The 12,921-nt window shown below is 41.1% G+C and overlaps 1 protein-coding gene across 3 annotated transcripts in view; it reads right to left on the bottom strand.

Moving 5' to 3' along the window:
• Window positions 1–12,921, bottom strand: part of LOC140196674 (serine/threonine-protein phosphatase 2A 55 kDa regulatory subunit B gamma isoform) — a 300,816-nt gene that overhangs the window by 208,841 nt on the left and 79,054 nt on the right. Inside the window, exons 1-2 of one of the 3 annotated variants that reach the window (XM_072256279.1) lie at window positions 2,672–2,856; window positions 2,305–2,412 (exon numbers count right to left, since the gene is read on the bottom strand). The exons of the other annotated variants lie outside the window; for them this stretch is intronic. Coding sequence (XP_072112380.1) covers window positions 2,305–2,374 — 70 coding nt within the window. The 5' untranslated portion in view covers window positions 2,375–2,412; window positions 2,672–2,856. Of the gene's footprint in view, window positions 1–2,304; window positions 2,413–2,671; window positions 2,857–12,921 lie in introns of those variants that run through there. 3 annotated transcript variants of the gene reach the window in all.

Raw genomic sequence — 12,921 nt, 5'->3', positions numbered from 1 at the left:
CACCATCCTCTTCCAGCGTTGCAAAACACCTCACGCTACACTGATACCATAGTCTTTCAGCTGAACAAAGTACATGCTGCACTGATACCACACTCATCCAGCTCTACAAAATTCCTCATGCTACACAGATACCAATCTCTTCCAGCTCTACAAGGCACTGATCTACAGTGAGACAGCCCTACAGCCCATGATCTTCTGACACTCGTGGCCATGCCTTCAGTTGCTACTGACTCTTAAGGAAGTTTGCTGCCAAACTTTTGCCACACACACACTTCTCCAGGATTGCTCTTCCTACCTCTGATCCTTTACTTTAAATAATACTGCTAGATTATATGTATAATTACTTGTGGATACGTGTTGAATGATTGAGCAGAATGTTGCACATTATAGTAGTTTGCCCAACTGAAGTTATTTCTAGAATGGACATAACATTTGGATTACAACCAAGTATATTGTCTCCATTAGAGATCATTCTGTAGTTGTGACAATTAACTGAAATAAGAACCAAAAATCTTCAGAAAATAAAATCTGTACATAATTTAACTTCCAACTGATACATTGCGGCTAGTGAAACCAATTATTTGTATGGGACATTTTGATTTGGTCCCAATGAAACTACATGGAAGACAATCAATTAATGTTCCTGCTATCGGCACATTAGGGCACAGTTCAGGAGAGATCTGCTCTGTCATTTAACTTCCTGGTTAGTTGGATATTCCTGAAGTCATCCTTCAACACTGCAACAAAATGGGTATATTTTGAGCGTCTGGAGTATGTACCCAGAGGTTTTTGGAACAGACACCTGTAATAAATATTAAAAGAAGTTTTGCCAGTTGGGATGTGCTACCATTGTAAATATAATTCTGTAAATTTACCCATCACAAATGTTAAAGTCGATTAGGTTAAGTAGTTTAAGTAGATTAAGTAGTTACTTGTTTATACCTTGTGTTGAAGTATAAGACATACTGGAAGAATGAGATTCTCCTGGATCAACCCAGACTGCCTTTCTCCTGGAAGTTGGCTGTGTCAAACAAGACTTCTATACTTCCCAATTACAACTTCCTCGTGGCTCAGTTTTAGTCTATCACAACAGTCTCATCTCTGGACAATTTTTCATTTTAGCCAAAATACTTGGCCAATATGTTAGAAGCAGGATATTAGGCTCATCCCGCTCCAACTGCAATACAATGGGATGAAAGTTTGAACACATTGGTAAAAGATGCCACCTAAACAAAGAAACACTGAGCCTAATAACAGGCATCTAGTTACACAGCGGCATCAAATCAATCAATATTCTCAATCCTACACAACTTAGAATTGTACACTTTCCCCACCAATTCCCAGTTTAAAATACTTTGATATTGATGGAGAACTTCATTAAATCCATTTATTACCTTTCTCTTCCTGCTTGTTTCTGAAGAAAACAAGCATCTCTCTCTTCACTCTGGCCACAAGGAGGTGTGCAAGAGCAACCAAGGCTCGAAACTCCCCTGTTTGGAAAGCAGCGCCTAGCCTGTGGGTTTCGTCTCATCAGCAAGTCACACCAGAAATGAAACACTAAGTGCATGAAAGTACATCCCATCTTCAATGAGACAAAGTAGTACTGCCACACAACAGACTTTTGGGCAAATTCATAGTTAAGAACAAACATAGATGCAACAGATTTCTAACGAATCGGAAAAAAAAATTACCACAAAGTAACCCACAGACTTTTACAACAATTTTAGAATTTAACATTTCACATCATTTTGTGTTACATAGAGAAACAGAAAAACCACACCACAGTGATCTAGTATTGTCTTTTATTACAGCTTTTGTTCGAAGCTCTTATTACTGAGAAACCTGACAAAAATGAACAGTAGCCTCAATTAAAATGTCAAAGTAGAGGAGCCCTCAAGTGAGCCAAATCTCTGCAGTCTAAACATTGACAAAATTCATGACATAAAACTAGAAAATACACATTTCCAAATGTGAGTTCTAAAGGGATAGGCCTCTATCAAGTACAGGTCAGAGGAGGCAACATTTAACATCCGATTTAAAAATTCAACTAAATCAGGACGAAGCTTTTTTGTACCCTGCTCAGGTTTTTCTTTTAAACAGCATTTTAAAGGTTTCTCCCTGGTGAACATTTGAAGAAAATCTGCTGACTCATTACTTCATTTCTGATCTGATAAGGTATTCAACACATGACTTCACTGATCCTGCTGCTATTCTGCAAGATTACAGCCAACTCTTGAATGCATTGTAAATTATTAGTGGAGGTTAAAAAGCTATAGAATTAAAATAAAATGAAAAATACAATACCTTCTGTCACATAGTTATGGTCTCGGAGGAAGCTGTTGTTGATTTTTCGTGCATCAATGTCCTCACCCATTGACAGCAGGATTATTCAGCATGCCGATCCGCAGTGGACTAAAAGAAGGAGAGGTCGTCACAACAGCAGCATCCATACTCCCACTGCCTAGCAGAGGTGGAGGAGGAAGGCAAAGGGTGCAGGGCACAGCATAATGTGGTTTAGTGATGCAGCACAGCTTTACAAAAAAAGAGAGTAGTTTAAAACAAAAAGCTAAAAGGGAAAGAGAAATGAGGAGAAAATAGCTGCCAAAGTGACAGTGTCAAAAAAAAAATCAAGCAAAAGGTGGTCTATTGTAGAGGGGGCGTTTCACAGTACCGTAACACTTCTGCAGTGAAAAGAGCCAATCTTTCAGTCAGGAACTCCCCACACAAAATCCTGTGCAGAATATGTTCGAGTACTGCCGCAGAATCCTAAAACAATTGCTGAGGAAGTGGCAGGTTTGAGCAGCACTTGGAATCCAAGTGCTCTGCTGCATTAGCTGCCTGTGGAGACTCAGTAAAGCCGTGTGGCGGCTGCTGCTGCTATCGTATGTGCAGGCTGCATCAGGGCAAGCTCCTCCCAGTCATGCTGTCAGCATCCAACCATGTTAGTCCGCATTTCTGGGAGATGAAATATGGCAATGCAGGTGATTAAAGGAAGATATTGCATTATAATTCAGCGGCTGAGTAAAAATACTCTGTGCTGTTGGTCCTAATAACACATGTTATTAACAAAAATATGGGGGGAGGGGGAAACAGAAGAGAAGAAGAAGAAGGAGAAGGAGAGATCAGCACAACAGGTTCAACAGTTTGCTTCAATTATCAGCCAGAGTGCGAAAACAATGCTGAAACCATTGAAATTATCAAAGCTGGAATTTTGTCAGTAGGTCCTGTTTAAAGCCTGTTGATATCAAGTTGTAGTACATTGTAGGTTCAGGCCAAAACCGATTTTAAAAATTAATAACATCATCAAGTAAAGCAAAAAGAATAAGATTTCTGGAACTTTATTTTAATTACAGTAAAACCCCACTTCTGACATCAGTATGGTCATAGTGTAGGTAAAATTACTCCAAATATTTTTAATGAAATAATTAAGACTTTAAAGCAAAGCTCTGGCTTTACAAAACAATGAAAAATTTACTCAGCCCAAAGCAATTAATGCTATTTTACATTCATGGTGTAGGTCTAGCACTTATTCTCAAAGTCAAACTCAACCACTGCTACTCTCCCTTCCGCAACGCTTACAAAGTGCTCTTTCGCCCTCCATTTGGAAAATCAGATCACTCCTTTTTTCTGGCGCTGAAGTACATGCAGACGCTGAAACAAGAGGTGGCCGTAGTTACAGCGGTCAACTGTTGGTCCGACCAATCAGCCTCCATGCTGCAGGACTGCTTTGATGACATCGACTGGAATGTCTTCCACGATGAGGATGTCTCCTAGTTCGAGGATGGGTCATGAGTTTCATCCGGAAGCACATCGAGGATGTTGTCCCTCAGAAATTGGTCGGTGTCTTCCCAAATCAGAAACCCTGGATCAACAGTTCCGTGCGAGCAGCACTTACTGCACGACACAGAGTTTACGTTGCCAGTGACCAACATGAACTCAAGAAATGTAGCTACAATCTGCACAAAGTCATCATAGCAGTGAAACAACAATAGAGACAAGATTCAGACTCACCTTTCCACCAACAACACACACAGCTTATGGCAAGGTCTGCACACCATCGCAGACTTCAAAGCTAAATGCAGTGGAGTTTCTAACATCGATGCCTCTCTCCCAGACAAGCTAATTTTTTTTTCTACTCTTGATTCAACGTCACCAATACTGAGCCCCTGAGGAGACCTACAGATGATGTGACCGGCAGGTTGGTCATCTCTGAGGCCGAAGTACACAGGTGTTTCCAACAGGTGGACAGTCGCAAGGCTGCAGGACCAGACAGCATCCCAGGGCAAGGACGCAGGATATGCATGACACAACTGGCAGGTGTGTTTACAGACATTTTTAATCTCTCCCTCTGCCAGTGTAGAGTGCTCTTCTGCTTCAAAATATCCAACATTGTCCCTGTACCTAAAAAGACCAAGGTAACATGTCTGAACGATTGGCATCCTGTCGCACTCACCTCAATAATAAGCAAGTTCTTTGAGAGACTGGTCAAGGACTACATCTGCAGCACGCTGCCATCTGCACTGAAGCCCCTACAATTCACCTACCAACACAACCGATCGACAGATGACACAAGAGCCACAGCTCTACACACCATCCGTACACATCTGGAGAGCAGGAATGCTTATGTGAGAATGCTGTTCTTGGACTACAGTTCAGCATTCAACACCATAATTCCCTCCAGGCTCGAAAAGAAGCTCAAAGACCTTGGCCTTCACCCTGCCTTGTGCAGCTGGATCCTGGACTTCCTGCCAGATCGCCGGCAGGTGGCAAGAGTGGGCTCCCTCACCTCTGCCCCTCAACACAGGTACCCCTCAGGGCTGTGTACTAACCCCCTCCTTTACTCTCTGTATACTCATGACTGTGTCGCCATCCACAGCTCCAATCTGCTAATTAAATTTACAGCTGACACTACACTGATTGGCGTAATCTCAAATAATAATGAGATTGCCTACAGAGAGGAAGTCATCAAAATGGTGTTAAGAAAACAACCTCAAGAAGATGGCGGCGCAACACAGCTCACAGCAGCCACTCTGGTGGTGATGTCTGTTATTTGTCAAGTAGGGTGCTGTGCACAATCCTGATTTGATGGAGACGGATGTGAGAGCACAGAGGAACATCTGGTGAAATTTCTGAAATGCTTGCTTCGCTGCTGCTGCTACTGTGTGGTCCAGAATCTCCAGAGGGGAAGGCCCCGAGTCCTCGGCTTTGCTTGATGCTCAGCAGCCGGGGCAGGGTCAAAGCGCTCGGCAGAGGATGGTGCTCAGAGAGGCTGTGTCGGAGGGGCTGGTCAGAGGCTCAAAGTTTTCAGACGGACTTAAAGAGTCCGCTGTGGTTGGGTGCTTCCAGGGCGCTGCATCGGCAAGTTTGCAGTGAGTGGAGGTTCATGGCAGGGAGAGTTTCTCCTTTCTGCCGTCTGCGTGAGATGATGAGGCTATCGGGACTTTGAGACTTTTTTTTTACCGTGCTCATGGTCTGCTCTTTTTCAAATTATGGTATTGCTTTGCACTGTTTTAACTATGTTATAATTATGGGGTTTTGTCAGTTTTAGTCTTGGTTTGTCCTGTGTTTTCTTGTGATATCATTCTGGAGGAACATTGTATCATTTTTTAATGCATGAATTTCTAAATGACAATAAACGAGGACTGAGTATCCTCATAATCTAATCTCCCTCAATGTCGCAAAGACAAAGGAGCAGGTTGCGGACTACAGGAGGAATGAAGACAGACTAATCCCTATTGACATCAATGGATCTGGGGTTGAGAGGGTGAACAGCTTTATGTTCCTCAGCATAAACATCACTGAGGACCTCACATGGTCTGTACATACCAGCTGCGTGGTGAAAAAGGCACAACAGCGCCTTTTTCACCTCAGATGGTTGGAGTAGTTTGGTATGGCCCCTCAGATTCTAAGAACTTTCTGTAGCGGCACAATTGAGAGCATCCTGACTGGCTGCATCACTCAAAGTTGCTGGTGAACGCAGGCCAGGCAGCGACTGCACCTCTTCCTAGAGATGCTGCCTGACCAGCAACTTTGATGTGTGTTGCTTGAATTTTCAGCACCTGCAGGACTCCTCGTCACTGCATCACTGCATGGTATGGGAACTATACTTCCCTTAATGGCAGGGCTCTGCAGAGAGTGGTGCGGACAGCCCAGCGCATCTGCAGATGTGAACTTCCCACTATTCAGAACATTTACAAAGACAGGCATGTAAAAAAGGGCCTGAAGGATCATTGGGAACCCGAGCCACCCAACCACAAACTGTTCCAGCTATTACCATCCGGGAAACTATACCACAGCATAAAATCCAGGAGCAACAGGCTCCAGGACTGCTCCTTCCACCAGGCCACCAGACTGATTAAATTCATGCTGACATAAACTGTATTTCTATGTTATATTGACTGTCCTGTTGTACAAAATATTTATTATAAATTACTATAATTGCACATTTGAACAGAGACGTAAAGTAAAGAATTTTACTCCTCACATACATGCTGGATTCAAACCATCTTTTTATGTTTGGACCACAGAAGCTCACAAATGTAAAGAACACTAATCATCATACAAATGGTAGATTCACATGCAATAATGCATGGGCTGGCGATATTATGCAGGGGTGCCTCGGGTACTAAACCATCAGTGGTTTTGCTTACATTAATCTCGGTACAGCACAGCAACACTCCCTTGAGTCCTTGAAGTTGTCCAGAACTAATTAAACAAGTCCTTCCTGACTGCGTAGGCAAATAGCAGTTTAACAAGAGTTTTAATAAAGCTGCAATGTACCTTCCAAACTCAAACTCAGTACCCCGACTAACAAGAGCAAGGAAGCTGGACACATCTTTACCATCCCATGAGCCAATGTAGCTTCTTTATGGGAACCATAGATTTTGATCCTCAGATCTCTCTGCAGATCACTGTGCAGGGTCCTGCTACTACCTGTGTAGAGTCAGAGATTCTTTGACCCCAACTCATCCATGCCTACTGTATTGCCTAAGGAATGAGTGCCATCTGCCTGCTTTTGGCCAACAGCCCTTTAAACCTCCTATGTACTTACCGAGACAGCTTTTAAACATTGCTAATTATACCCATCTCAACCACTATTTCCAGCAGCTCATTTAAATTATGCACCACCCTGATGAGTTAGTGTGGAAGCCAATACATAATCCAGAGTCAAAAATTCTTGCTTGAATCTCCAATCTGATTGGACACCTGATGACAGTAAATACGTATTTTTGCTTTTATGTTTGGAATATACTGTCTATTACACATGGTGATAGAAGTATGCTAAACTATCATCAGTAAATGGGATTGAGATATAGTATTTCTTGGAGGCAGCATTAACGAAGTGGGCTAAATGGCCTCTGATGAAGCTGTGATTCTGTGACCAATTTCAATTTGATAAACTAATCAATTTTTCCAGAGAACAAACAGCAGCCATTTTCAAAAATGAAAAACATAAATAGAAAAGATATTCCAAAGCAAACTTGAAATTTAATGAAAGTCATTTTTAACTAAGGGGTCTTGGATATTTAAGATTAACAGGTCCCAAAGCCTTCAGAGAAATACAGCTCATTTCCTCCCACCTTTCCTGAAACCATGGACTATTTCCTAGGCTTCATTTCAACTCTTGCAATTTCTCCTAACGTCAAGTAAAATACACCATTATATTGTCTCTCTCACCAGCAATTATGATTGCATGGACATTCAATTATAGAAGGCAATCCCATACAGCAATTACTCAGGACTAAGCAGAACCCGGTGCATTTGGACCTTGTTTGATTGCAAGGGGGCAAGTTCAATGTCTTCACTCCAGTTGACAATATTTAAGATCAGAAACAGATTTCATATCACTGATATACATTATGAAATTTGTTTTGCAGCAAAATACAATATATACACTTTTTAAAGATTAAATTAAATTAGTACAAAGACAGAGTAAAATAGTAAGGCGGCATTCATGGGTTAGTGCATTGTCCATTCAGAAATCTGATGACGGAGGGGAAAAGCTATATCTGAAACACTGATTGTGTGTCTTCAGGCTCCTCTACCTCCTCTGTAGCAATAAAAGAGCACATACCACATATTGGATTTGTAAGGTGGGGTGGGGGTGCTTAATGATGGATGCTGTGTTTCTGAGGCATCGCCTTTCAAAGATGTCCTCGATGCTGGGGAGGTTGTGGAGCTCCCCATGATGGAGCTGGCTGAGTTTACAACTTCCTGCAGCCTTTTACAGTTCTGTACAGTGGTATCTCCATACCACACAGTGATGCAACCAGTTAGAATGCTCTCCACGGCATACTTGTAGAAATTTGCTTGGGTCTTCGCTGCGTATCTTTTCCACTGTTATCGCATCTATGAAGACTGGTGTGAGTTGCTTCAATATCCCCATCCTGAAGTCTACAATCAATTCCTTGGTCTTAATGACGTTGGGTGCAAGGTTGTTGTTGGGACATCTCTCTTCTGTTCCGTACATCTTGTCACCATCTGAAACCCTTCCAACAACTGCCGTTGTATGATCAGGATCTGCAGCTCTGGATGATACCCTCCTTCTCCTCCTCCTCCTCCTCTTCCTACACCAAGGGAGACCAAGATCAAAGTCAGCATTGCTCCAGTTCATTGAGATCTGCCAACTCAGAGACATCCATGCTTTCATTGTGTGGACATTCAGTACACAAATTTACTAAGCCAAGGACTTCTGATGAATATTCAGCCATGTTATTTTCAAAGGCTGAACTCAATTCCACACCAGATGTTGGGGAGATAATAAAGCAAGTAATTACTTTGTAGTTCCCTTCACTCATTCCCACTTCATCAGCTTTATTTGCCATATAATGAATAGGAATTTGTTGTGTTGTGTTGGCACAACATGCAAAAATAGATTTCCTGTCATGGGACCATGTTCGTCTGAATTTTTGCCTAGACCCACTGCCTACATCCACCACTTCCATTCCTTCACTTGATAAGGCTAGACATCTAAACATGCCAGTCAGTGAAGTCTGTTGGGTTCCATAGTTTGACATTTGGATACAAATATACCAGAGGTCAAACATCCCTGCCTGTACCAGGTTAAACTCGGGTAACTTCCAGCAGACCTGCCGATGTTTACCTAATGGGACTGGATTGAATGGGGCATTTCTGTCAGCGTGAACCAGCTGAGCCTAAGGGCATTAATCTCTGCTCTGTCACTAACAAACACTGAGTAAAAGATTCACACGACAGAAAGACCTTTTAAACTACGGTACTTGGGAGGGCATTTAACTTGGTGGTTCAATCACTTTCATTTTAAAATTTAATTACATAATACATTGTTTCTGTTTAAACAGCAGAAAACATTTCCTCTCCCAATTACATCAAATGGGTATAATTTCATAAGTCTAATCATTCAATGATCATAACACTGATTTGGAAAGCTTTATTCTGGACAGAGTTCAAAGGAGATTCACGAAAATGATTCCAGTATTGATTGGCTTGTCATATTAAGAGCATTTGATGGCTCTGGGCTTATATTCACTAGAATTCAGAAGATTGAGGGATGACCTCATTGAAACCTATCGAATGGTAAAGGTCTGTTGGAATGGTCATAGACAGGAGGATGTTTCCTACGGTGGGAGAGTCTAAGACCAGAGGACACAACCTCAGAATAGAGGGGCGTCTTTTTAGAACAGAAATGAGGAGGAACTTCTTTAGCCAGAGAGTGGTGAATCTGTGGAATTCTTTGCCACAGGCAGTGTGGAGGCCAAGTATTTATGTATATTTAAGGCAGAGGTTGATAGATTCTTGATTGGTCAGGGGATGAAGGGATATGGGGAGAAGGCAGGAGACTGGAGCTGAGAGGAAAATTGGACCAGCCATCATGAAACAGTGGAGCCGGCTTGATGGACAAAATGGCTTAATTCCTCTACTTTATTTTATGGAATGCACTTAATTATGAAACCTGTTCAGTAAATTACAGAAATATCCTCTGTAGCAATAAACCAAGAGAAATTTGCAGCTGATGAATGCAAAACAAATTGGAGGCATGTCAAATCCATGCCAACTATGAAAGCTTGAACAATTTCAATGCTCAGGTGACTTTGTTCTTTAAGATTCCAATGCCCTTTCTAAATTAAGCTGCTTCAAATGCAACTGCACCATTAATCAGGTTCTTTTTTGGTGATGAATGGGCCCATTTACACTGGATTCAACAAAGCAAGAACAAAATCCACTCAGCTTCCAAAACTACGGTGTTAAAGTGCAGCAAGTTGCATGTCATAATTGTGCCTTGCGAAGATTGGGTCGGCTGACTATTTGCCAATAAATCTAACTTCTTGTTGTTTGAAGCAAAATGTTCAGTTCACAAGATAGCTCAAACCACAAGTTACAGCTTCTGGGAAATGCAAGCTAGAATGAGAAGCTGATCTGTCTTGTTTTAAGATTACAGCAAACATTCATAGAAGATGTTGGGATATCCAAAATGTTCATTATCAGCAAGGATTAATACAGAGAATTTCTCATCTGTTTTTAAGAGAATAACATCTGACTGGCAGGTTAAAATAACCAAAGAACTGAAAGTTAAGAATTAAAACACCTTGAATTTATAATCCTCCATTTTAAAATGTGGATTTCCATCAATTTGCGCTAATTTACCAGCACAATTTAACAAGAAATAAAGAATATTTTCACATAGAAAACTCTTAAAAACATTATAAATAAGCTACTTTAAAAGATCAGGAAAAGTTGGCCCAATCAAGACTTAAATACTATTGCTCACCGCATAACTTTTCGGACTTTTTTTTTAAAGGAATGAAATGTTTCATTTTCTATGAAATTGACAACACATAGCTTGTTCTGTGTGATTTTTCATGTCATTGAGTGGTTTAAAATCAGGTTGGGTCAACACTCAAAAATGTTTTAATTGACAGTTAAGCCATCATCAGTTGTGTTATATAGTATATAACTTGCCACCATTAAACACCAAGTATTTCCTCATCCATGGAAATTCACTCCCTGACTCACATTTTACTTTCAAGCAAATTGTCGGAGGAGCTACAGTCATCAGTTGCACACAATTCCACTCAAAAGGCAATATGATTTGTACTTACATTGCTAATCTACACCTGGAGTAGCAGCACCATTTCCCTAGTCTCCTACATCCAGGTAGGGATAGGCTCAAGGGGATAGGAGAAATAGTTAACTTTCCAAGTTAAGAGCCTTTACCAGTCCGAACTATTTTGCCTTTTCACTTTCCATCAAGGATGCCTGACCCACTGATCATTTCCATTGTTAAGAGATTTCTAATGTCTTTTGATATTGGCTTTAAGGGTCAATAATTTCTCCATAAACTTGTTCTGTTTAAAAATTATATTTTGTGATGTGCCACATTAGTTTAGGTTACATGAAATGTTACAAATCAACAATAAAATGAAATGCCTGTTAATAACCTAGTTTTCATCTAAAATGTTACACAATGAAAAGATATTGTAAGGCACTGAATCACATGCATCAAGTTCACATGATGAGTTTACAACCTGATGCCACAATATTCAAAGACTAGACAGTTTCCATTGCAGATACTCAATATAAAAACTGGAATCATCAACCGGCTTGTGATGTGACTTGGACGAAAATGTTGCTGGGCGGGTTATGAAGGTTGCAGATGATCAAGATCGGTGGCCTTGTGGATGGTGTAGAAGATCACCAAAGAATCGAGCAGGAAATAAATTAGTTGCAGATATGGGCAGATGGAGTTTAATCTGGCCAAATGTAAGGTATTACACTTTGGAAGAGCAAATTACCAGGATAGTACACTATTAATGGCAAGACCCTCAACAACATTGGGTTTGAACCGATGTCCCTGCATACAAAGCTCCTCAAAATTTATTGCACAAGAAGGTGGCAAAGAAAACACAGGATACGCTTGCCTTTATTGGTGAAAACACTGAGTTCAAGAGTCTGGAAGTTGTGTTGCAGCTTTATAAACCTCTGGTTAGGTTGTATCTGGAGTATTGCATTCAGTTCTGGTCACTCCATTGCAGGTAGGGTAGATGGGGTCAAAATGTCTAAAACTATTGGGCATGCATTTAACACAGGAAGGGGAGTTCAAAGGAGGTGTGAAGGGCAAGGCACCTAGAATGTGCTGCCAGGGGAGGCACATACTGTAAATAAGCAAAGATAGGAGGGATGTGACCTTTCATAGATGGAAAGGACTAATTTAGATACTGGGTTTAATTAGTTTTGTGGGGCAAAGGGCCCTTTCCTGTGCTGCGCTATATTCTATGTACTACCTATTAATATTCTTATTTTGGACTCTAGCAATCTTCTAGGAGCTCCAAAATGACACCCAATGTACATGATTGTGGAGAGACCAGTATCTGACACCACATTACTGAGGGATACAGGACCTTGCTACTGCAGTCAGATTGGGTGTTTTACCACTTCTTCAAGGCTTCTTCAATTCCATTTTCATGATTTGAGTTATAACATTTTTAAGTCCAATGAGGCTGAACAAAAAAAAAACTATCAAACCCTAAAATTAGAATAATCTTATTGAACATCGTTCCAGGCATCCTCAACACAAGGCAAGACACCGAGAGACAGAGATACAACTCCCACAGAATGAAGGTGAAGGGCCCTGACCTCTAACATGCTCTATTGATTGCCTCTCCATGCTTACACCACTCGGGATTTGCCACAACAGCATGCACTCAAAACTGATTATTAGAAGGCTCCTTGCCATCTAATGCCATTGATTGCAGTTCAACCTTGCACTGTAATCTTTACTTCCACAACATTTCAAAATTAATGTCATAACTTAGAGACGGGCAGAAGTTTCAAACTTGCGTTTCTAATTAAGTGTCATACAACATGCTCCAGAGACTATGAATCAGAATTAGAATCACTGACATATGTTCATGAAATTTGTTGTTTTGCAGCACTACATTGCCA

Source organism: Mobula birostris, chromosome 4 (assembly GCF_030028105.1).
Source record: "Mobula birostris isolate sMobBir1 chromosome 4, sMobBir1.hap1, whole genome shotgun sequence".
NCBI classification, from domain to species: Eukaryota; Metazoa; Chordata; class Chondrichthyes; order Myliobatiformes; family Myliobatidae; genus Mobula; species Mobula birostris.
This window is presented reverse-complemented; position numbering and strand designations above follow the sequence as displayed.